The sequence below is a fragment of the Phoxinus phoxinus genome (genome assembly GCF_949152265.1).
Source record: "Phoxinus phoxinus genome assembly, chromosome: 23".
Lineage (NCBI taxonomy): Eukaryota > Metazoa > Chordata > Actinopteri > Cypriniformes > Leuciscidae > Phoxinus > Phoxinus phoxinus.
The window spans coordinates 5,159,041-5,184,516 of record NC_136898.1 but is presented as its reverse complement, the minus strand read 5'-3'; the positions used below and the strand labels follow the sequence as shown (position 1 = coordinate 5,184,516).

Here is a 25,476-nt window from a genome sequence, read left to right as displayed (position 1 = left end):
TACCATTTTACCAATTAAGCACATTTCCCCTCATTTAATTTAATCGATGCAAAAAAATCAAATGTAAAACAAAAAAAAAGTCTAATTACTGCAATTTAAATTATTTATATATATATATATTAGTGCTGTCAAATTGATTATTCGTGATATATACGCATATTTCATATAAACAAAAACTTTTATGTTAGATACGATTAATCAATTTGACAGCAGTAGTATATACATATATACATAATTTATTAATTTGATTTAAATTTCAAAGTATATAAAAACAATACAATAAAACATTATACTGCAGTAATGAAAAATGTATGGTCCTAATGTGGGCTTTATTTTTAAAATGCAAAATATAATGTCAAATTTTTCCTTTAGATTTGAAAGGAAATGTGACTTGACCATGTTTTCATGAGATTCACCCAAAGAACACTGAAAATGCAAAAACCAAACTAGCAGTCAAGTTTTTAAAGATAGATCTATTGTTGAACTTGACATTAAATTGCGCAATAGCAACTTCTCTTATGTTAGGGAAGGCACTTAGCCTACATTATTGACTGTAGTACGATAAAAACACACATTTTTGTTCCTTTGTTTAGTGTACTGATTGTACAGCTGAGTTTACCCAACCATCTGTGTTCTTCTTTAAACCATCAATGGAAACACTGTGGAGAATTGCATTGGTCTTTATTGAAGTGGAGTGAGAAGGGAAACCCAAGACCGTTTTAAATTCTCATTAATCTCTTTTAAAAGCCCAGGCCATGGGAGAGACTGCTCTTTTGCTACTTTAAAAAGATGCCCTTCATAGCTCAATTAGTCTGTCCTGATTCCCAAAGAAGCATTTATTTAATAAGGCAGAGATTAAAGAAACTAATTATAAACCTTTCGTTTGTAACTGGGAGATGGACCCTCCAGTTGCCCATATGAACGTGTTAATGTAGACACACAACTCCACCTGATGACTCATTCATTATCTCTTACTGTCCCTCCCCGAAAAATGCATCACTTCACACACACTGTATCTCTAATCTGGATTAGTTAATTGGATGCTCTTGGACAAATGATTAACAATCTACATTTTACACAAGGAGGAAATACTGGATTACGCAATGCCATATGCACTTTAAACCCCTTGGCACCATGTTTAATTGCATGTATTAATTTGTTTTTAATTAATTTATTTATTTTCTTCTTTGGGGTGTGGTTACTTAAAAGTCAACACGAAATCAAAATGGTCCCTATTTACTCTTTTAATAGACATTCCTGGTATTATTGTGAATGTGGCATTGGTGCACATTGTGGCAAATAAAAAAAGTCATATTGAGAGTTGATCCAATAAATTCCTGATGGATAAAATCAAGTTTTTCAGTTTTACAGAAGAAAAATAGGTTGCAAATGTGATTTCTTGAGATGTTTCATCATGACAATTTTGACTTTAGAAGAGCAATAAATACAAAAACATACATAACCATAAGTTCACAGAGAGAGGTTTTCATTGGTTTATTTCAAAAATAAAGTTTTCCAACTAATAATAATTATGCTCCTCGAGTACATCTGGTATACATGCTCATATACCATGAAGAAACATTTCATCTCATTAACAAGCAACGTAATGTACAAATATTACAATAAAACACAATTTCATAATTTATCATATAGCATACCTGTATCTGTCAACGTCCAGACAAACATAAATAATGTTTCCACATCGTATATATACAGTCACTTTTTTCCATGCACACATATATTATTTCGATTCAGATGCACAGCATGCAGTTTCTCCATAAAATATGTGCTTGTGGCTAAAATAATTATGATATGAAGAGCAACCTCAGTGGAGCAAAGGTCACTGTAAATGTTTGGGGGTGTTTTCTAGAAAACCCGCTGTGCTCAGAGCTGAAGTTGAGCCAGTTGCATACACTACATTCAGTTGTGCAGAAGTTTGTGAAAGCTAAACACTCTCAAGCTGTTATTTTTGCACTCGAAACCACATTATATAGACTCAACTGATTGAAAAAGTAACATTTAAAAAGACTAATTTGTTGGAGCAAGTGGTAGGCACATGTTTTTTGAGCTGTGGTGCTCACGTGGGCTACGCAAGTTCAAATTCGGCTTGCAACATTTTTCCCCACGTAATTTATGGCGCTCTCTTTTTATAAAAATGTTCAAGACACTGATTGTGAATAAAAATGGGCGTATAAATAATTAAAAGTACATTTTATGAACAACAATTGATTTTTGTGCTATTATATTTGTGCAATTTACATAAATAATGATAGAAACGATATAAATATTTATTTCTTTTTAAAACAATCTCCTTTTTAAAGTCTTTGCACAGTGTATTTTCCGTGAGCAGTTCTTTGGAGGCTGTTGAATAGAAATGTAAAGTCTCTATCTGGGGTTGCTCCTCCTTTTCCTGCTGGGACTCTGAGTGTTCTCCGATTTAAACTCTCTGTACTGAACCTGAGGAGGAGATTTTGCACAAATGAGTCGCGAATCACGCGCAAAAGAATGAAAATACGTCACTTATCATCAATCACGTACCATCTGAATGTCTGATGGAACTCTAGACAGGAAGTCCAACAGCTCGTTGTTCCCAATGTTGTAGGGGTTCCGCAGTTTTTTGGTGAATTTATTGATGCCTGTGTGGGACATGCATATACATTTAAAAAAAATAGTTTCATGATTTATCACAACTTCTTATCTTTTGTCAAATCAACTTTGATAACTAATGTGTGAAGATAACATTATTTTGAGTGTCTGTTTATTAAACCATTCTTCTTCATTGTATTAACTAAAATGTTTAATTACAACGAACTCAAAATTCTTGCTTTTTTAAGTTAAACCAACATTTTTAATTACAGTGTAGTTAATATCCTGGTAAATCACTTGAATGCAAGAACACAGCTTATGTGAACGCCTTCAGAGTAGGGATGCACCGATATGAACATTTTGGCCGATACAATAAATTTGAGAGCAGATGAACAATATATTGCCCGTTAAACTAAAGTCTGACCATTAAAATTAATGTTCTCATTCTTATTTTATGTAGCATATATGAGAGACTTGCGCTGCAAATGTTGCACTTAACAGTATTTAACTTTTTTGAAGCGATTCCAATCATATTTCAAGCAATTTAAAACCATCATGGCGTATAGTGCGCATCTGAAGTTTATTTATTCTGAAGCATTTTTTTATTGGCCCGATAACGATGCCGATATATTGTGCATCTCTACTTCAGAGAAATGCATCTGATCTAGTTAAACCGAACACCTGTAGTTTTATACATCTATATAAAAAGTACTGTGCAATTATTCATTTCAACAGACAAAGCAATCATTTGAATGTTAATCCATTGGAAAAGTGTTTAATACACAAGATCAATAGGATTTCTCACCCCAGACCAGCACAATGTACCGTAGTGGGACGAAGTATATTAGCGTGGCAACGGCACATAGCACCGTTATGGCTAACCAGCTCAGAAAAGGCACAGACCAGTTAAACGTGCTAAAAAAAAAGAGAGGAACAGCATGAGAATGAATATAAAACAATGTATTAATTACATGAAATCAATACAATAAGGAAGCTACAAAAGTACGGAATAATATCCAAACTTCTCACTTCTTCACTCGTTCCCCGAAGCAGGCGACGTCATCCAGAGCGTTCTGAACCGTTATGATCACATCTTGAACCGCGTAGAATTTGTCCAAGAAGCCCTTTTTTTCCGAGTCCTGTTGTTTGAGTGCACAACACACGGCTAGTTAGAATTCATTTTGAGTCGTATGTATTTTGCAAATCTTTGACAGTTGTGCTTTGGTCTGTAGAAAATCGTCTAGCAAGGTAATATGAGTTTAGTTGTTATGAGAAATGAAAGACGTGGGGGTGGGGAAGCTTTTGTTTGCTAGCTGGTGTCTCTTCTCTTTAGACTAAAAGGTTAGTTGCTGTAGCTAAACACAAAAGCAGCGAGTCTCCAATCCCAACCGCAGCTTCATTAATATGGAGAAGAGGGCCTCTGAACAACACACAATTCCTTGGAAACTGTAGTGGCGGTTTTATGATATTCATTGATCTTTAGTAAAATATAGATGATTCAAAGAATGTCACATGTGTGACTCTCACTTGTAGTGAGAGAAGATTCTGTTTATGTACCTGGGGAGGCAGAAGGGAGAGACACTCCAGAGAACAGACGAACAACCTCTGACCTAGATGTCAGAAGGCCATTTGGTGAAGGAGGGCTTAGGAGTTGGCTCTAGTGACGAATCGAAACTAGTGTTATGGCTTCCTTGTCTATGGAAAACCACTGGATGGAAAACTACTGTGGGAGGAGGGCTCTGAAGAAGAAGACCTTGAATCTTAGATAAAAGCTGGTTCAGTCTGTCTGGGGGTGTGTCACTCTTCTGCACAGGGTAACAGCTGTGTATTAGACTGCTCCTTCTTGCAAGAATAAATACTTTAAATTTTATAATTTGACTCTGAGTCTCCCTTACGCAGTGATGTTTGTTTGATGAATTTTTGCCACAACAATTTGGTGTCAGAAGTGAGATTCCTTGGACGATGCCTCCTGGACCTGAGATCGGACGGTGTTTGGCCACCTGGACTGAGTAAGTTCCAGCTCTACCTCGTAAACTTGAGAGAGAGAGAGGCCGGCCGATGTCAGAGCCCGGGAGAGTCGACCACTGGAAATCAAAAGAACTCAAGGTGGCTCGGAACAACATCTCTGAGTAAAGGTAATTAAATAATTAAATTAAGTTTAATTGGGGGAAGAGTGAAATTGAACCATATTGGCTGAGAACTGTTTTCTGTGGTACGTAATCTGAAATTAATTGATCTACGTACAGATCAAGATATTTCAAACAGATACGAGGGAAAATAATCTGAAATTAATTGAGGTCTGTGACAGAACAAGATATTTCAAGCAGATAAATAATCTGGAATTAATTGAGAACTGTGACAGACCAAGACATTTCACACAGATAGGTACCTGGAAATGAATTGTTCCACCACGGAGCAAATTATTTTTGGGTGCTGAAGCTAATTAGGGGGAGCCAAGAAAGTCGTAACAGATTTTTTGGTAAACCGTAATTAGGAGGACACTAATAGTGTAACCCGTCCGACTGGGTTAAAAGAAAGGTCGGGTTTGTCGGGGACGCTTGACAAATAAAGAGAACGCGCGTAAAAGAGAAATCCACAGAAAGCAGATAAGCGGTCAATATGGCGAAGTCTCAAAAGCAAGCTTGCGAAATTTGGTACACCGGTGTTTTTGTCAAATGAGAACAAATTAAGGGCAGAAATGTATGATATTGAGCGCCACAAGATGGTGCGGGAATCAGTTGAACAAAGCAGTGAGAAACAGAAAGGTTGTTGTGTCTGCGTTCAACGTGTGTAAAAGTGTGAAAAGACAATGAGTTGTTGGCTAGAATGTATTGCCATATAGTAAGATTGAATATAACTGAGGAAAGGGTTTTTATTTTTCATCCATTAGATGGATGCATGACATTAGATGTCAGAAGATTTTTTTTGTAACAAAAGTTGATCCTCTTTGTGAAGGATTGAGATTTGAGTAATATGATATTTTGGTTTCTGTAAAAACACTAGAGATAAGTGGGACAGAGACAGTAATGATAATACTTGTTGAATCTGCAGACTAACCATTTTGAGAAGAAAACAACTGTAGAAAATGTATGTTATGAAAATAACATTTCTGATAAAATTTATGGAACTATTTATGAACGGCTGTTAAGTCAGATTAAGAAATGGTATGAAAAGTGAGGTTCAGATTAATAGTAATAAGGCATTGAGTATGATTAACAGGGATTAACATGATATAAAGATAATGAATGTTTCATTAAGCAAAATGCTGAATAATTCTATATTTTAGTGGTAAAATAAAGAGAGAAATTATGTTTATTTTTGGTTTGACAACCATTATCTTTTGAACCTAAAGACTCCAGCTATGCTGAGAGTACAGCAACAGCGCGTCCTTATTCAGCCCTGCTTCCGGATGTTAAATGTGTACTTGCTATTGTAATCAGTGTTGTTGATGATAATACCGAATTAGAGAGATGTAAAGACAGATTTTGAAATTCAATAATGTAAAATGTCAGATATTTGGTTGATATTAAGTCATTGAGGGCAAAAGACATTGTCTGTTTTATAAAGGAAATTATGGGTCGGGGATAATTTTCCCTGGACAAGTGTTAAAGTTAAATAGAAACTTTGTGAAAACAACTTAGAAACAATTTATGGATTTCCGTGCAGTTTATGAAAATTAATGTTCTGCCAATAATAATGATGAAGATTATGATTTGGCTAGTGTGATCCGCCACTGGTGGACCGTCAAAGAATAGAGAGAACTGCTTATCAGCTCTGTTTACAAACTGATTGGAACACACTGCTTCAAGGGTGTCAGTAAGTTGGAGCTGCTAGAAGGGGACAGAGAGATCGAGCTATATGAGAAGGGGACAGAGAATGTTTTAATTGTGGTCAGTGGGGTCATTTAGCAGCAACTGTAAATGACCACTCAGAAAGGTGTAAAAGAAAGTTGATGGAATGTGAAAGTGACGTGGATTAATGTGGGTTTGAAAGTAGAACAGGATTTGAATGACGATATTAAAGTTTTCGTCTGAGAAAGAACTAAGAATGAGATTGAAAGAGAAAAGAAAGTTGATAGATGGAAGTCGTAAGTAGATTGAAAGAGAAAAGAAAGTTGATAGATGGAAGTCGTAAGTAGATTGAAAGAGAAAAGAAAGTTGAAAGATTTAAGTTGTAAGGAAATCCTTTTAAAAGGAAAGAACTAAAGTACCAGTAGATGTAAATTGCAGATAAGCAAAATATTTGTAAAAGTAAAGGTAACTAAAAATATGATTGTCTTATAATGAAACGCTTAAAAAAAGGTTTTGGAAGATCCTAATTGTAGATTGGTAAACCCCTAGAAGAGAAAATATGGAAAATATTGTCAGATAAAGTTGTAATTGAAAACCTGACAACTAAAATGTAGGATGTTTTAATGAAACGTTATTGAGAAATAGAATAACTATTTGTATTTAAGATCAAATAAGCAGAAGCAGTAGCACTGGGTTGCTAAATGTAAAAACAATTTTGTAGAAAGGGATCTGTTTAAACAAACAGCTTGGTGTTGACCATGAAGGAGCTAGAAGATGATGTTTTGGTTTCAAAAGATAAGCTTTGGGACTTGGCTGAAACTGCCAGTATGACAGTCTCAATATGAGTGGAAATTTGTAATGTCGAAATTCCCTGATGTATGGGCAAAAGACAACTTTAAAATTATTTTTAATATTGAAAACGTATGATAAAGTAGAGAATGTTTAGGGAAGAGAAACATTGTACCAACTCCTGAAGGCCTGAGTCTCTCTCTCATTCAATGTCAGAAGGCTGTTATCTTAGCCTGTCGTGACAATAAGCTATTTATAGTTGAAAATTATAGCATAATGAGATGTTAAAAGAAATCATGTTAAAGGAAATCATTGCCATTCAGAGGGCAATAAGTACTTAAATATTTTAGATTGTAAAACTGAATGACTTTAAAGGAGTCTTTAAAATAGTAGAGTAGACCTGAATGACAGAAGTGACATTTTTGTACTTTGTTATTTTAGGACCAGTAACGTATTTGTCTGATCTTAGCCTTCACCATGACACAGGACCTATGACCATGCTATAGATGTACACTGAATAGACGGATGTGAATAAAGTTCACTGAGATTTTGTTGATTCGGACATGTCTAACAGATTTGAGTGATTAAATACTGTTGTTATTAACCTGTCTCCCTTAACAATATTAGGCATGCAGTCCAGATGGAGGTGAGGTGACTCTTGAATGTGTCTTTCCTAAGCTCCAGAAAAACAGCTGAGTTCTGTGGAAGAAACTGATTGTGTGATGCGAGCGGGTCACCAGTGGGTACGTGGCTACTCAAAGACGGGATGATTTTCCTGGCCAGGAGACATTCTAACGCAGGGGGTCCCGGACACTGCATCTCCGGATGGAGGTGTTATATGTGAGAAGGTATGAGAGTTGAGCGCTGATTACCAGAGGCCACTGGGGTCAGCAGAGCATTGTGGGGTCAGCAGAGCATTGTTTGACCGAGAAAATGTGAGTTCCTCTATACCACTCACCAGAGAAAAACCCCCCCTCGCAATTCACTGTATGGCTTGTTTTCAACTGTGACAAGTCTGATGGAAATTATAGATAAAGAGCTGATTGGAGATGTGCTTTCGAGAGTCAGCTGAGACCATGAGGTGATTGTCCTTATTTGTTGGGGAGACAGTAACATAACTTATTAATTTATATCAGGAACATGTTGGTTGCCTTATGGGCAAGGAAAATTATAGAAGTTGATTTTGAACTAATGTGTCTATAAGATGGTTTTAACTCCTGAAGGTTAGACATGGTGATAGCTATAGATTAAGACAGGTTTTGTAAGAGTTTGGATAACAAAGGTTAGGTGAATTGAGAATTTATACAAGTATTCAAACTAAAGATAACCTTATAAATAGTCATAGCATAATGTATTTTAGATTATTGTAATGGTTCTAATTTGAGTTAAACATTTGTATATTAACATTTGTGAACTATTAAGAGTTCTAGACTATGATTAACTAAGTTTCAGTCTTAGGAGGCTGTGTGAAAAGATTATTTGTGTATAGTATGAGAGACGGCTGAGTGGAGGAAGGGATTTGGTACTCTGTCTATCTTTCTGTTATCAGGCCTGGTAAGGCAAGCTTAAACAAAATAATGATAATGAACCAAAACAACCCAGTTGACTTTTCTAAAGAAAAAATGAATAATGAACAGATAGAACATTTGAAACGGTTTGAAAGGCCATGTAAAATTATATAAAAGCTACAGAAAGATGTGAAGTTTAAATATTATTTGAATTTAAATATTATACTTTTAGAGTTAATATAAAAAAAGCGAACATTGGAAATGAGCAGTTAACATATGTGTGTCTAGCATGAGTGTGTGTGATGGGGACAGCACTTTATGTCTTGTGTTAGTTTAGGGCAGCTATTCCGCCTGAATAGTGAGTATATTGTGTCTTTAACCTCTGGAGAGTGGTTTTTTTTTTTATTACAGATGGGTTAAGGCAAGTGACAAATTGTAAAGAAGGCAAATGCTGAGTGAATCTGATGAGAAGATGATAGAGAACATGGGACGAGCTTTAAGATCACGCTCCGTCTGGTAGTAATACTTTTGTCATTTATGATGTGGATTTGAATTACTTTTGGATAAGTTTAGGTATTTATATAAATTGGAAGTGTGGAGTTGTAGATCATGGGTTGAAATAAAAGAAGATGGTATAGATTTGACAGCAACAACAAAGATGTGACACATTGGCTAAGTCAATATCAAATTATGCAGAGAGCCATATATGATTATCGTAAACAGGAGGAGAATGTTTTTTTTGACTGACATTGACCAAGTCTGTACAGCACGACCTGACCTGATAAACTATTGATGACTTTAAAATGGTTGAAGAGGACTGAGTTGCGAGACAAAACAACAGACCTGGAAAAGCAGGATACGTTGTGAGATGGGCTGTTGCCCTTCAAATACTTCGATAAGGAAATGAGATTGTGGCTTTAAGTTTCAGAGACAGAGAAAGATGTCTGGAGGAAATTTGTCTGAAGACACTATGTTAAATGTTATGTTAAATTGATGATCGAGTTGTGTCGACCATCAAAAGGGGGATGCTTTATGTTTTATATTCTTTATGGAATAAATGTTGGGAGAACACTATAGGGTAATTGGGTAAAAGCCCTGAAAGAAGCCATTCTTCTGCCTAACAAAATTGTTTCAACAGGTTACGCCAGGACATCGAAGGCCGTGGCAGCACGTACTTTACTATCTGACAATAACCTCGAAAATTGTTTTTTCTTTACAGAGAACATGCAGGTTTGGGAGACAATTAATTTTGCTAACTCTCCTGGCCTGGGTTATTATTGTGGCAGAAAGGTGCTACACCTTAACCTAAAATTTTCCTTTTGCAGAATGTCAGGAGGATTGCATCAAGCTGAACTGATTCTGTTTTTCCAAATGTATGAATACTGACTTGTGAACGATATGTGTTTTTCAGGGGAAAAGGACTCTGACTCTAATAAGCAAGAAATGTCTAATGATAATTGAAAATGAAATGGAAAATAATGATTTTTGAAAATTCCACAGGCCTACACCAACACGCCTGGAGGAGGATGTGGACCAACTAATGAATTAAGAATGTGGTTTTGGGATGATTTTGAGGACTTTATTTGAGCTTAGTATTGATATTGGTATATGACAAATGATTTGATTGGTTACTGATTAATTAGAAAATATTTAAGGCAAAGGTTTTCAGGAAGAGAAGATCTATTAATTAATGTAAATTATGGGGATTATTATTGAAGCTTATTAAGTAGAACCACTGCCTGATTGAATTAAAAGTAAAAGAACAAAATATGGTTAGGGAAATGGATATGGGGAAAATGTTGAATGTGTAGTGTATGAGTTATGATTGTATGTGTTATTCTGATAATTTTGTTATTCAGGGGTGAATGAGAAAACTGGAATGTCTGGTCCATTGGTGAAAATTACAGTCTATCTGAATGATGATGATTATGAACAAAATTATGCAGATGATTCAAGTAGAGATTACAGTTAAATGTGTTGATGTTTTCTTTTCTTTCTGAGAACGATTGATATGTAAAGAGGGTTAAAAGTAGCAGTCATCCGTGTTACGAGATGGCGTACAAGGACAGGGTTTGAAACTGAGGGATTTTTTTTTTTTTATATATTTTTTTTTAAATGTATTGCATTGTTTGTTTTCCTACTGTGTTATAACTATTTATTCCTTACTAGTGTGACTGAGGGTTCGAAGTTTCGAGAGCGCGAAAACAGAGATTTTCCGTTCAGCCCGGCATTAGTAAATTGTTTACTTGCTTGCTAAATAATTAATGGGGCTTTCCCCCACAAAAACAGCCTTATGCTTCTTCATTCTAAACTTTTTCTTCACAGGTTCAAGGAGACTGATTTTTATGATGTGATGTAATGACTTGAACTTGCATTTATTATTACTATTATTATTGTTATTATTATTATGTTTGATTAATAATTATAAAAAGTGAGGAGTTGTAGTGGCGGTTTTATGATATTCATTGATCTTTAGTAAAATATAGATGATTCAAAGAATGTCACATGTGTGACTCTCACTTGTAGTGAGAGAAGATTCTGTTTATGTACCTGGGGAGGCAGAAGGGAGAGACACTCCAGAGAACAGACGAACAACCTCTGACCTAGATGTCAGAAGGCCATTTGGTGAAGGAGGGCTTAGGAGTTGGCTCTAGTGACGAATCGAAACTAGTGTTATGGCTTCCTTGTCTATGGAAAACCACTGGATGGAAAACTACTGTGGGAGGAGGGCTCTGAAGAAGAAGACCTTGAATCTTAGATAAAAGCTGGTTCAGTCTGTCTGGGGGTGTGTCACTCTTCTGCACAGGGTAACAGCTGTGTATTAGACTGCTCCTTCTTGCAAGAATAAATACTTTAAATTTTATAATTTGACTCTGAGTCTCCCTTACGCAGTGATGTTTGTTTGATGAATTTTTGCCACAACAAAACAAACAGAATCATATTAAACATTAGATCTAAATTAATCTCAATCAAATTCTAATGGAAATATTAAAAGCTACATTTTAAATATTGGCCAATCAAATTCAAATTGTGATTATTCCATATCCTGGTGTATGTTTTTCTAATTGTTCTTAGCGTTTTTGAGTATGTTATAGTGCATTGAGAGTTACAATTACAAGTTTTCTTCTGAGATAATGGACCAAAAACATAAATCTATTTTCAATAGCAAGTAGCAATATAGGCAGGCTGCAATTCCATTTTATAGTAAATGTCCATATGATAAAAATTCCCAGTCCTTTCATAACAATAAATAAGTTACTACTGTACAATAAAGATATCTGCTAATGTTAATGTATAAAAATACAGTTAATAGTAAAGCAACTCGAGAGGCAGGTCAGTATGGGGATTGTATATAATGATCAATAAATAAATACACTATTGTTCAAAATATTTTTTTTAAAGAAATGAATACTTTTATTAGAACGCATTAAATTGATCAAATTTATCATGTGACCCTGAATAATAATATCTGTATTTTGATCACATACATGCAGCCTTGGTGAGCAGAAGAGACTTCATTCAACAACATTGACTATTCAAAAAGGAAGAGCGCTTCAATATCTCCGGCCCCAACTTCCTGTGTCAACAGTATTTAATGTTTCAATAAAATGTTATCGCTTTAAACCATGCTAGCTTGTGTTTTTCATCATGTTGCCCTTGTACACAAACGCATACGCAATAATGACAGCATTTATTCTGAAGGCCAGGCCTCACCTGCGACGGGTCGGATGGAAAATCAGTGGGACGGCCTGCAAGATGTGTTATTCTTTCCCCGACAGCTTACAGCGTCGGAGTTCAACAAATCAATTGTCCCCATAAATTAACAGGAACAATTTCTGAAAGCTTGGAGAGCGATACCAACCCTCGGCGTATTTTCATGACCAGCCGGCGGTAAGCTAAGTGCAAACATATGTCCAAGCTTAGCCCGGGCCTATGAGGGGTCCTTATGAATGGAAAACAGGTGTCTAGGTCATTTGTGCCAAAATACCCAAGTTAGCTCCCAGGGTCAAAGGTCAGGCCGCTAATGGCTGCCTTGTGGCGCACAAAGGGTTATGGGAACGCAAAGAATGGCTGGACTTAAACATCTGGGATATGTTGAGTATATTTGGCAACGCAAGCCTCAGGTGCAATTAAACTAAAGCACTGACACATATATTAAACTGAGAGTCCGTGCACCAACCTTTAGCTGTCCCATCGAGCTTCAGCTAACGCACAAACCACGAACGACTGTGCTATTCTAGAGAAACCAGGCTAGATTTCCTTCGGCCAAGAGAGATCCTCTCATACTGCGTGTCACCAAGGGGAAAGAAGAGTCTTAATGAGTTAATCAGGAAATAATGAAATGTATGGTTACCTTGTCATCTTTGTCATATTCTTCATCCACATCCTCAAGAAGGTCCTCCATCGCTTGCTATGAAGCAACAATAAGAAAAATCACAAATGCGATCTCTTTGAAATCTCAGTTGTTTCTGCTAGGAAAAAGCAGCAATGAGTTTAACTCTTTCCCCGCCATTGAAAGACATTTCCGTCTTTCCGTGTTTTCACTGTTATAAAATTGACCCTTCGCAGGGAGCTTGATTGACAGGTGATCTGCCCAATCATACTTCGCCATCCGCCATTTTGTCGGACAAAGCAGTCAGGAGAGTTAGTAGATTAACATGGGAGGATTTGAACTTGAAAAGCGGAGTTTACTGACACCTTTCCGCGGTTAAAACAACATTCCTTCTGATGTTCATTCATGTTTATTTGATGCTATAAATGAACTAGAAGGAAGAGATGATCGGTTCACGAGCAGCTTTAACTGATGCTCTACAGCGATCTGTCAGACACATTAAAGGGATAGTTCACCCAAAAATGAAAATTCTGTCATCATTTACTCACCCTTAAATTGTTTCAAACCTGTATGAGTTTCTTTCTTCTGTTGAACACAAAAGAAGATATTTTGAAGAATGTTGGTGACCAGACAGTTGATGGACCCCATTGACTTCCATAGTAGGAAAAAAAGATACTATGGAAGTCAATGGGGTCCATCAACTGTCTGATTTTCAGCATTCTTCAAAATATCTTCTTTTGTGTTCAACAGAAGAAAGAAACTCATATGGGTTTGAAACAACTTGAGGGTGAATAAATGATGACAGAATTTTAATTTTTGGGTGAACTATCCCTTTAAAGATTCACAAAACGGTATTTATTGTTTAAATTTCTTTTTTTTAAATGACCAAATTTGAAAGGTGAGACTTTGTTTAATATCAAAAATAACCGATAAGTAACCTGGTCTGTGTCTGTCAGCGCGCTGTCAGTCTCCTCTCTGCTCCGCAATGTATTTTTCACTGCGTGAGAACATGGTGTGTGTGTGTGAGAGCGGCGTAGCTTGTCGGACATAGCGACAGTAACTAAGGGGTCTTTGCGAACGGTCAATTGGGGGCGCCATGACATCTTCTTAAAGAGTACTGAATCTGCGAGTACTGACTGAAATGATAGATATCAGCAGCGATATCATATGTACCGGTAAGCAGATGCATATGTAAAATAACGCGATCATCAACATTAATAATAATAATTCGTTACATTTATATAGCGCTTTATCTGAGACCTCAAAGCGCTTTACATAGAAGGGGGAATCTCCTCAACCACCACCAATGTGCAGCACCACCTGGATGATGCAACGGCAGCCATATTGCGCCAGAACGCCCACCACACACCAGCTTACTGGTGGAGAGGAGACGGTGATGAAGCCAGTCAGTGTATGAGGATGATTAGGAGGCCATGATGGACAGAGGCCAATGGGCATATTTTAGCCAGGATGCCGGGGTGACACCCCTACTCTTTTTCGAAGATTTTTAATGACCACAGAGAGTCAGGACCTCGGTTTAACGTCTCATCCGAAGGATTTTCTCAGCTTTTTGATCAAAATGTTGCTTTTTTTATGAAACTTAATTCAAGTGGGGTTTTTTTTGTGTTTTTTTTAAGCAGTCTCTCTATTGCATGTTCATATATTCATATAACAATATATTCTGGGGGCCGTGAACATTTTGTGAAAATGATCAAAAATGCTGGTGAGAAAAGAGTTAAAAGAGTTCCTGCTTCTCCTGAGAAATACAGTCATTTCACATGCGTCTCCTCGAGATTTCAAACTGGGCTCCGGTTTGCCAAGATACCAAAGTCTGCAAAAGTCCATATAAATTTGAATCACATTTCCCAAAAGTGAGATCCTGATATTAACTCAAACATTTCTCATCAAATTCTTTACATTATTTGATAAGGATAAAAAAACACACAAAATAATAGCATTTAAAATAGTTTTGTATCTGAATTTTATCAGTTTGAAAAATAGTCTTTTCAAATGTTGACATTTCTCCTGACTTTTCCAGGCCTGTAAATCACAATTTTACAATCATGAGAAACCTGTTTTCTATTCATACTCGGTGTCAACAACCGTCTCATTTGTATTTCTCCATAAGCAATTTTAACTTCAACTTCTGATACGAAGTTGATATCTAAATGAAACATAAATGACGACTTCCTTATGTCTCCCGAGCAATGAAAGATCAACCTCTGAGCAATAACACTTTCCTCTGGCGAGTGTAGAATGTCATTTAAACACTCACGTTGCATCACATGCAGACTGATGGCATTTTAATGGCAACTGTTCCGCCGCTTATTAGCCGTTAGGCCACATATGAAAATACATGCGCATATGACTCACATTTGTGACAGACTGTATATTTGTGTCAATCTCCTTCTGAAAGTGAAAACGATTCTCTCTGTGTGTCTGTCATGTGTCCGTCAGCTGAAATCCAGCTCACAAAAAAAGCACTAATTTTTTTATTTTATTCATGCTGGTCAATATGATAATAATTCCATATTTTAATTTGTAAAGAAGTGGAAAATTATTATTTTATTGTTTTGAGATTCATCTGATGCATATCGCCACTGACTCTTTGACCGGATACTCCTGAATAAAAATGTAATTAAAATTTTGATGGCTTAATTGGGAAGTGAACACCCTCTCGAGAAATGGCGCTCATTGAAAGTCATCAGCACTCATTCCACGCCATCTGAACAACTAAAACTGAATCAATTTGCAGGGAGTTTTGCCCACACCCTCAGTGTGATTGGCAACATTTCACGATGGCATGAAATTAGTTTGACACAATTTAATTGGAAAATGAGATAAGTAAATACACCAGGTAAGTGGAATGGCACATTTAAAAGCTCGAATATTTGTGCCACTTTTAATTACCTGAAGTAATTGGAATAAAAACATTCAATTCCAGCTGTGCACACATCTTAGAAAAATAAACATGCACAATATAACATGGCTGTTTATTGACCTGGAATAGTTGATGGCTGGTTCAAATAATCAAAGCTGGTTTGGGTTCGGGGAGACGTTTCAATTTCCTGTGACGGCCTACAACCGCCCATGTGCTTAAAATGAGCTCGAGATAAATGTCTCAACTTTAGCAATCATTAGACTCGTATAAACCCTCACCACACTTCCCTCGCGCGGCTCCGTCCCGGAGGTCAGCCGGAAGTAATTCCAGGTCAGCAGCAGAAGCAAGGACAACGGGACCATGTAGATCTCGAAATTCCAAACCACCACCACAAAGATCTAAACAATCAGGACAACGCGACATTTAAAATAATTATTGTATGGACTAACAGAAGTTTTTCAACTCCATTTTAAAGTAAATATCCAAATGATAACTTCATAACAATATATAACTTACTACATTTAAGATATCTCATTTTTAATAACATGAATACACTTACATTTAAGTTAATAAAGCAATACACCATGAGACAGTTCAATATAGGTATTACACTTAATATATACTTAATATCCAATAATTAATAACATTTATTATTATTAATCATTACAATAAAAATATATTAAAATAAGTTATTTAGTAGTATTCTAGTACAGTTGTTATCCTTAATGTGTAAGTTTATGATTGCCAAGCTACGTGACAACCTGGTGATAAATGTTTTTTTTTAAAGAATATAATATTTTTATTCATGCATTGAATTGATAAAAAAAGTGAACAGTAAAAATCCTTTTTCACAAAATATTTCTCTAAAAAAAAAAATTGTTCTGAACTTTTTATTCATCAAAGAGTAATGGACAGGAAATACATTACATTTTAAAATACTTTAACATTTAAAACAGTTATTTTAAATTATAATAATATTTCACAATATTGTACTACTGTATATAGTATTGAAAAATATAACTCTTTAAAGAGATAGTTCACCCAAAAATGAAAAATTATTTATTCACCCACATGTTGTTTCAAACCTGTATGAGTTTCTTTCTTCTGCTGAACACAAAAGTTATTTTTTGTTTTAAATATTTTGTTATGAAATATTTTGAAGAATGTTGGTAACCAGATAGTTTATTGACTTCCTTAGTATTCATTTTTTTCATATATGAAAGTCAATGCGGTCCATCAACTGTCTGGTTACCAACATTCTTCAAAATATCTTCTTTTGTGTTCAGCAGAAGAAAGAAACTCATACAGGTTTAAAACAACATGAGGGTGTGTAAATGATGACAGAATACTCATTTTTGGGTGAACTGTCCCTTTAGGCGTCAAGTCACAGCTGTAAACCAGATCTAAACTTCACTTTTTAAAGTGGAAGGTCAAATCTCGGTCAGCTAATGTTCAAGAACAGGTACAGATGAAAATAGCGATGCGAATCTATTGTTGGAGAGACCGAGAGTCTACAGCGCCTCCTCCAGGTACAGGAGGGAGTGTGTGAATGTGAGGGAACCGTGTGAAGGGCTCTTGAGGTGTTCAGAGACGGGCAGGCGGGGGTGCGGGGTGAGGTCGGGCACGAGGTCACAGCGGGACGCCGTCTAAGAGATCACATCTACTCGATTTAGCTCAAGGGTTCTTCAGTGCTAAGCTATGAGCATACTTCACACATCACAACGCTTCAACACACGAGAGTCACCAAACACCCTCACATCTATCCATCTATCTTTCCATCTATCTATCCATCTATCTATCTATCTATCTATCTATCTATCTATCTATCTATCTATCTATCTATCTATCTATCTATCTATCTATCTATCTATCTATCTATCTATCTATCTAAAGTGAGTTTGAGTTTCTTTGAGTAGAATGTATCATATCAATATGGTGTGAGTCTGTAGTTGGCTGTATGTTAGTGTGTATTTAGAAGTAGAGTTTTGCCACCTACCAAGAAAGCACACAAACTCCTGCGAGGCGTCTCCCATTGAAAACAGCTGTTGATGTAGGAGCCCACATTAATGAGGGAGAAGACGCAGCGCTTCACGCGGTTGAAATTCTGCTGCAGGAGCTGACAAGAGGAAATATGAGGAAGAAATTCAACCAAAACACGTACTGTTAGATATAAGACACAACACACTCTCTTCAAACAATAATGATCATTATATGGCAATACTCCTAAATATACCAAGGAATTGGAAATATTATTTCCAATATATTACCCAAATATAATCATATAGTTCTTAAAAAAAAATATATATATATATATATATATATATATATATAGTATTCTGTGTATATATCATATTAATAGAATATTATGACATTTGAAACTAAAAGAACATTCATGTTCCTTCATATAATCATAAAATATACTTTATAAGTACATTTTCACAATAGTTTTAAGCTTTGAGGATACTCCTGAAAGCCAAGGAAATATTTTATATAATTTACCTATATTTTCAGAATCATAATAATTCTATTATATTTTGTATTCCAACCAAAACATTAAAACAATACACTACCCCACAAAAGTTTGGGGTTGGCAAGTCTCTTATGCTGCATTTATTTGATCAAAAATACCGTAAAACTCTAATATTGTGAAACATTATTACAATTTAAAATAACTGTTTCTATTTGAATATATTTTCAAATGTAATTTATTCCAGAAATCAAAGCTGGATTTTCAGCATCATTCCTCCAGTCGTCAGTGTCACATGATCCTTCAGAAATCATTCTAATGCTGATTTACAATAAACATTTCTGATTACTATGAATGTTGAAAACAGTTGTGCAGTGTAATATATTACATGTATAAATAAATACAAAATATTACATACAGAAAACTTTTTACAGAATAAACATAAAAAAATAGTTTTTAGTTACTTTATTAATATTTGTTATTATATTAAAGATAAAAGAATATTAAAAAGAAATATTATTGTCTCTTCCATCAAAGGCCGAACTAAAGAAAATCAAACAACTATGTCCTGGTGAGCATGATTAACACAAACCACCCCAAAAGGTGCACAAAACTTGAGCATATAAAAAAAAAAACGAGGCAAATGTAATCATCTCCATAAGTGATGGTGTGACTGACAGCTGGGGTTAGATATACGGGTTGAATCCACGGTTGAACTCTTCACTGAGACGGGCATAAAGGACTGAAGAATCGGTCTGTTCTGCTCAATGCGCAGCTTTGTGACAGCGTCTGATTCAGCCCAGCCCCTCCAATTCAGCGCTTTTGTCACGCAGGCACATTGAGAGAGAGGACAATGAGCAGGCCCAGCCGTAGAGCCGCAGCCGGGCCCTCTGGGGTGGCCCCTCTCCTCTCATGAGGGCCGGCTTGACATTTCTATTCAACACCTAGAGCGGCAGGGCAAGGGGGAAAACGCTGCGATTCAGCACTTGCGCCCCCTGTCCCAAACACGTCGGCCTATTGTGTGGCGGGCATGGGACCGCCGGCCCTCGTTCGGTGATTTTGATTTGATTGCAGCCGTCGGATTAAAGGGACAGTTCGCCTGAAAATATTGTTTTATTATTTACTCGCCCCTAATGTGGTTTCATACCCGTATGCTCTTATTTTATCCATGGAAGAAAAATGTAGAGATTTCTAACACACACACACACACACACACACACACACACACACACACACACACACACACACACACACACACACACACACACACACACACACACACATTCCATAGATGTGTTGTTTTTATACTGTACAAACTGTATCTTCTATCCCCTTACACTAACCCTACACATCACACAAAACTTTTTTACATTTAAAAAAAAACTTTAATTACTTTATTTTTATACCAGTTTTACAAAGGACATACTAAAGGAGTGTTTTTGGAGATTTTGTCAGGTTTTGATCACTTCTGGATACAAATTTGTCCCCAAAATATAATTAAGTAGACACACACACCCACACACGAACAAACAAACAAAGTAATCACTAAAGCACCATAAAAGTGGTCCATTTGACTTTTGCAATATAAGTCTTCCAAAGCAGGTTAATAATAGTTAACTAAAATAATAATATAAAACTTTTTTATTACTTTATATAAAATAAATGATAATTGAAAGTAAATATAAAAAATATTAAACTTCATTTCAGCTCGTTGCAAAGGAAACATTTCTCATTTTCATAGTTTTACTTGATGTACTAAAAAAAACTAAAACAAATAAAAATGTATAAATTAATAAAATTGATATAGTTTAATTAATTAATAAAAACTATAATAAATTATAAAATTTAAATATAATAAATAATAAAATGATTAAACCTTTAACTAAAATGAAGAAGGAAAAAAAAAACTATATATAAATATTGTGAGAAACATAATGTAAATGAATAATCCTGATTAAAAACAACGAAGCTTGCGACTATCCCACATTCTTATACACAATTGAAAAATGCCATTTTGGCGTCGCCATTTATAATACATCACACGAGTCATCTGAACTACTTTTGGGAATTTCTTGTCCTTTTTGGAGTGCTTTAAAGTGTCTTTGTATCGAAAAAGCCGTTTAGTGATTCTTTCAAAATGATCCCTTTGTCTTTTCCAGATTTATATTCCATAATGTGTGTTTGGAACGACACAAAGGGGAGTAAATAATGACAGAGGTGCCATCATTTGTGAACTATCCCTTTCAAAGAATAGTTATGTGGTTGTCATATTACCTGTTTAGAGACTTTGGCCTCCTCTTCGATGTACTTCTGTTCTGGTGGAACGAACGTCCGCAAACTGGCTTTCACCTTGAAGCCAAACGAAGCACGTACGATTTGTTTTAATTAGTGCCGGAGTTCTCTATGCATCAATAATTATTGCATATTCGACAGTGTGAAAAAAAACACACAGCAGAAACAAAAGACACAACATCCAGCGCACACTTACGGCGTTGAAGATGACGTCTGCTTCGAGAAAGATGACCCCCTTTGTTGGCCCTGTCAGCTCCTTGTTTTTTAAGACGTAGGCCTTCTGTTCGCTGTTGCGGATCTGTGTGAAGAAGACGTGACAGCCTGCTGTCTGGCAGAGCCCCAGCGGACCCCCCTCCTCGACTGACCCCTGATCTCCCAGCGGCAGCATCAAACAGCCAGCCGCACATCCCCCCCCCCCCCCTCCTCCCAGCTCCTCCAACTCTGACAAGTACCTGCTCATTACCAGCATCCCTCTGTCATCGAGACATTACCCAGGCACCGGGAGGCCCAGCTGTGTGCGCTTTTAAGGACGCGCCACCATCAATCTCGCCGTCCAGAGAGGCTATTTGTTTCAAACGCGACTATAACAGCACCTTTAAAAACACACGTGGATCTAAGAATTTGGAGACGCTTGAATGGGGCGAACTTACGTTTAATAAAGGGATGGCCACTTTACCCAGGAAATCTGCACTGCGATCTCTGTCCTCGTCGTACACGGTGATCTCCAGCACTGAGTGAATGTCTTTCACATTGCTGCGGGGTTAAAAAGAGAGAGCTTTTATCAAACACAAAACAAAATGCCCAGACATTTTTTATATTAAAGGGTTAATTCACCAAAAAAAATTTATTCTGTAATTAATTACTCACCCTTTCGTTCATCTTCAGAACACAAATGAAGATCTTTTTTTACGGATTTTGAGAGATTTCTGTCCCTCCGTTGACAGCTACGCAACTGACACTTTGACGCTTCAAAAGTTCATAAAGAGATCGTAAAACTAATCCATATGAAGTGAGCGGTTTAGACAGTTGCGTAGCTGTCAATCTGAGAACAGAAAGTTCTCAGATTTCATCAAAAAGATCTTCATTTGTTTTGCGAAGACGAACGAAAGTCTTACGGGTCTTTGTTTGTTGGGTGAACTATCCCTTTAACTCTTTGCTGGATAAACCTAGAATAAAATGTTTTTATTAAAGCAGTTTAAAAGTTTGTGCTGGCTGGAAACTTTTTCTTTTTAAACAATGGAGGGAAAATAATTAATATTGACTATAATATTGCTTGATTTATTGCATTAATAAATATACTAAAGTCGACATGAAACACATCAACTCATTCAAATGGCATAATGTGACATATTTCTGAGAGAAAGTCAGTTTGAAATGATGTAGGGATTTGATTGGATGATTAATAATATCTTGTATCATGCGGCTGTTTAAAAAACAATAAAGGTATGCTATAACTTTTTTTAAGTGATCGACTTTCAGCTGGTTTTTAAAGGCGGTCAATTTTAAAATGTTCAATAAAAAAACAGACTTGCATTGAATAATCAATCTTATCTCTGTATACAGACTTTTTTTTATTTTTTTTATCACAGCATTGTATTGATTCCTCCGTTCCAGTTCCTTGTATCAGCATTTTTATTTATGTGCGCTTTAATATAATTTCCCACAGTTTGATTGATAGATGAACTAGAATAATGAATTTACGATACCGAACAAAAGTGAAGCAAACCGCGCCACAAGGATTATGACAAGACATAATGTTATGTGTATCATGTTGAGAGGTAATTGGTGATACTCTCATTAAATCACTAAAACCAAGTCATATCTATGGGCCAAAATATCATAAAGACTCTAACGTCGTCCTATCATAAAGGCACTAACATCCTTTGACTCACTGGTCCGGTAAGAAACCACCAGAACCTGCCCAAAACATTCTGCAACAACAACTTAGCATAGCATCTTAGAATCATGATGATGTCTATTGCACCAATCATATTTTCTGCAGAAAATGTAAACATTTGGCAACACTTTATTTCTATGGTCCACTTTAGACATTCTACTGACTAAGTATCTTTGCAACTACATAACTTATTCTACTAACCCTAACCTAATAGTCTTCCAATGCTCTAATGAGTTAGTTGACATGAAGTTGCAAAGTTACTTATAGATAGCAGAGTATCTAAAAAAAAAACTTAAATTGTTTTGATACCCATGGTTATGCAAGCTTTTTGAAAGTCATTGCATTTTGATAAAAGATAATGTAGCCATTTCTTCCCCTCATGATAAAGTACATTTCCATGTATTATTACGTGCACGTATTATATTACATTTCCATGTAATATATTACACAATCAAGCCGAATTGCAGCCGATTGTTGGTTTTGTAAATGCAATCCAAGTCCAGGTGTCAGAACAACTTCATCAGCTGTGAATATTTAAATTGGTCCTCTGTTGGAAGCGGATGCATAATGAACTCACAAGGTGAAGACTTTATTCCACTCGGGGTTCAGTGTCTTGTAGACCGTGTGTGTCTGCAGACGGTTGTTACACAGCTCTGCAATGCAGAACGGGTCGCTCTTTCCTGAAACACAATGTTGCATTCAAAAGGTTTTAGTTTCAAATTCCCAACTGAGATATGAATATGATATGCATTATATGAGGACCGTGAAATTAAATATTGAACTCTGTAGCTATAATACATTTCTAGTTAAGTATTTGTACTTTATATTATAAATATTATAAATTGGTAGAGCCTCAATGCCGTGTCTTGTGCCACAGTTTGAGTCCGGCCAACAATGTTGCAATATTATTCCCTCGCTTTCTCCACATTAATTTAATAAATACTAGCATTCAAAAGCTTTGGGTCCTTAAAGTCAAAAGTGGTAGTAAAGACATTTGTTATGTTTTATTTGGAATAGATTACTATTACTATCTAAGAATCATGAAGAAGAAAAAACTGAAATATTGAAGCTGAACTGTTTTCAACATTGATAATACTCAGAAATGTTCCTTGAGCATCGAATCATAATATTAGAGGGTTTTCTGAAGGATCATGTGACACTGAAGACTGGAGTAATGATGCTGAAAATTCATTACATTTTTAAATATATTACAATAGAAAACAGTAATCTGTAAAAACGGCACTCAAAACAGTGCGTGTGTGTGTGAGTGTGTCTGTGTGTGTGTGTGTGTGTGTGTGTGTGTGTGTGTGTGTGTGTAAAAGCAAAAGCTTTTTAAAAGCCTTTGTCCACCATGGTGTGGTATTAGAGGAACCGTGAAATCAGAACCCATGAGGTGTGGGGCGTCCTGAGAGAACAGAAAACCTAAAGAACTAGATGAACTCATGAGTGAGGAAAAAATGAAATTAAGAGACTCCTCTCTTTCAGACAGTCATCTTTCCACGTCCTGAAGAGAGAGACTGAGGTGTTGACCTCTCTAAAACATCAAGAAAAATGCTTGGGAAAGAGTCTTATGGACCATCTAGTTTACAGTAGGAATGTTGGTTATTGTTCCACTGGGCACAAACGAATACAGGAAGTGACATGTGATTTTACCTGTGACATCAGCAGCCATTAGCCCCTCGGCCCGCAGGATCTTCACCTGCACGAATCCTACATCCTTCAGCTTAAAGAAAGACCTCAGAGAACTCTGAAAAAAGAACAAAAACACATCAGAGAGGCCCAGGACTACATTCACAGCGGGCAGTAATACATCCATATGTTTCTGACAGCTCTATTTTGGCCTTAACTTTCTCTAATCCCCTGTCAGAGTCCGCGAGCAGTTTTGTGTCCACGTCAAAGCCGCTCGGCCGTGGACATTGAGACAAAACCATCGAGCCGCCACGCCAGATTATCTGGTGGCTCTCACGAATACATCTTCATTATGCAGCTGTTATGAAAGAAGGTCAGTCTGCATTGGTGGTGGAGTTTCTGTAAGCCGTTCACTGACCGGCCCTCCGGGGGACAGTGGCAGGACAAAGACAAACCGTGAATAGAGAGGACAGACAACTCTGAGAGGAGCGAGATGTCTCTCTCTCCGTCTTTGTTTCTGAGGTACTCCGCCGTCGTCCAGTTGTGAACGAGACCACGTTACTCCAGTAGTGCACTGGACTGTGGTCATCTTACGCCCCCTTCTGGTCACAGAAGTGTACTGCATGGTGGAGCATTACCAGTTTCTGAGGACAACTTAGTCTCTCAGAGGAAACGGTTATCAGCCACACTTGATGTGCAGTGTCAGAGACCCTGATGTGGATGTCTTCACACTTACATATCTCTTAAGGATCTGCTGGCGTTCGTGTGGGTTGTCTAGTAGGTTGACAGACAGGTCAGAGATTGAGATGGCGACCGTGGCGGTGAGAGTCACCAGCAGTACCAGCGTCCCTTTATCCTCCTCCAGCTCTAGTTCCAGCTTATGTGTCCTCTCTCGGCTCAACTTTGACAGGTCCAGCTGACATCTAGAATTATTAAACACCATCCTCAACACATTCAGTTCTTATAGGTCAAATGTTAGAGACTGCTGGTTGCAACGGCATAATCATGGGGTGGATTCCCAGGTTACAGACACAGTGATAACATGAAGAAAAGTAAATATCAGCATTTGAAATCGGACTCACTGGCCGATGAAGTCATCCCTCATTCCAATGTCTTTGTCCCAAGCTGAGATCTCCAGAACGCCCCCCTCCTCATCAAACAGATTCAAGTCAAACTGCTCCATCCACTGAGGGTTGAGCGTCTTGTGAATTGTCTGTTTGCACAGAAGATAAAAAAAGTAACTGAAAAATTAGATAGATAGATAGATAGATAGATAGATAGATAGATAGATAGATAGATGGAT

The 25,476-nt window shown here is 36.7% G+C and overlaps 1 protein-coding gene across 3 annotated transcripts in view; it reads right to left on the bottom strand.

The window, feature by feature from the left end:
• Positions 1–1,189: 1,189 nt before the first annotated feature.
• mctp1b (multiple C2 domains, transmembrane 1b) overlaps positions 1,190–25,476 on the bottom strand; it is a 40,973-nt gene continuing 16,686 nt past the window's right edge. For 2 of the 3 annotated variants that reach the window (XM_079600118.1, XM_079600119.1), the window contains 14 exons: positions 25,256–25,386; positions 24,910–25,096; positions 24,198–24,291; positions 23,122–23,224; positions 21,298–21,400; positions 20,844–20,945; positions 20,630–20,704; positions 17,885–18,004; positions 16,167–16,286; positions 13,029–13,085; positions 3,616–3,725; positions 3,392–3,501; positions 2,539–2,636; positions 1,190–2,457 (listed from right to left, as the gene is read on the bottom strand). In XM_079600118.1, the coding sequence (XP_079456244.1) occupies positions 2,386–2,457; positions 2,539–2,636; positions 3,392–3,501; positions 3,616–3,725; positions 13,029–13,085; positions 16,167–16,286; positions 17,885–18,004; positions 20,630–20,704; positions 20,844–20,945; positions 21,298–21,400; positions 23,122–23,224; positions 24,198–24,291; positions 24,910–25,096; positions 25,256–25,386 (1,482 nt within the window). In that variant the 3' untranslated portion in view covers positions 1,190–2,385. The remainder of the gene's footprint in view (positions 2,458–2,538; positions 2,637–3,391; positions 3,502–3,615; positions 3,726–13,028; positions 13,086–16,166; positions 16,287–17,884; positions 18,005–20,629; positions 20,705–20,843; positions 20,946–21,297; positions 21,401–23,121; positions 23,225–24,197; positions 24,292–24,909; positions 25,097–25,255; positions 25,387–25,476) is intronic. The other variant, XR_013796179.1, reaches the window with a different exon arrangement.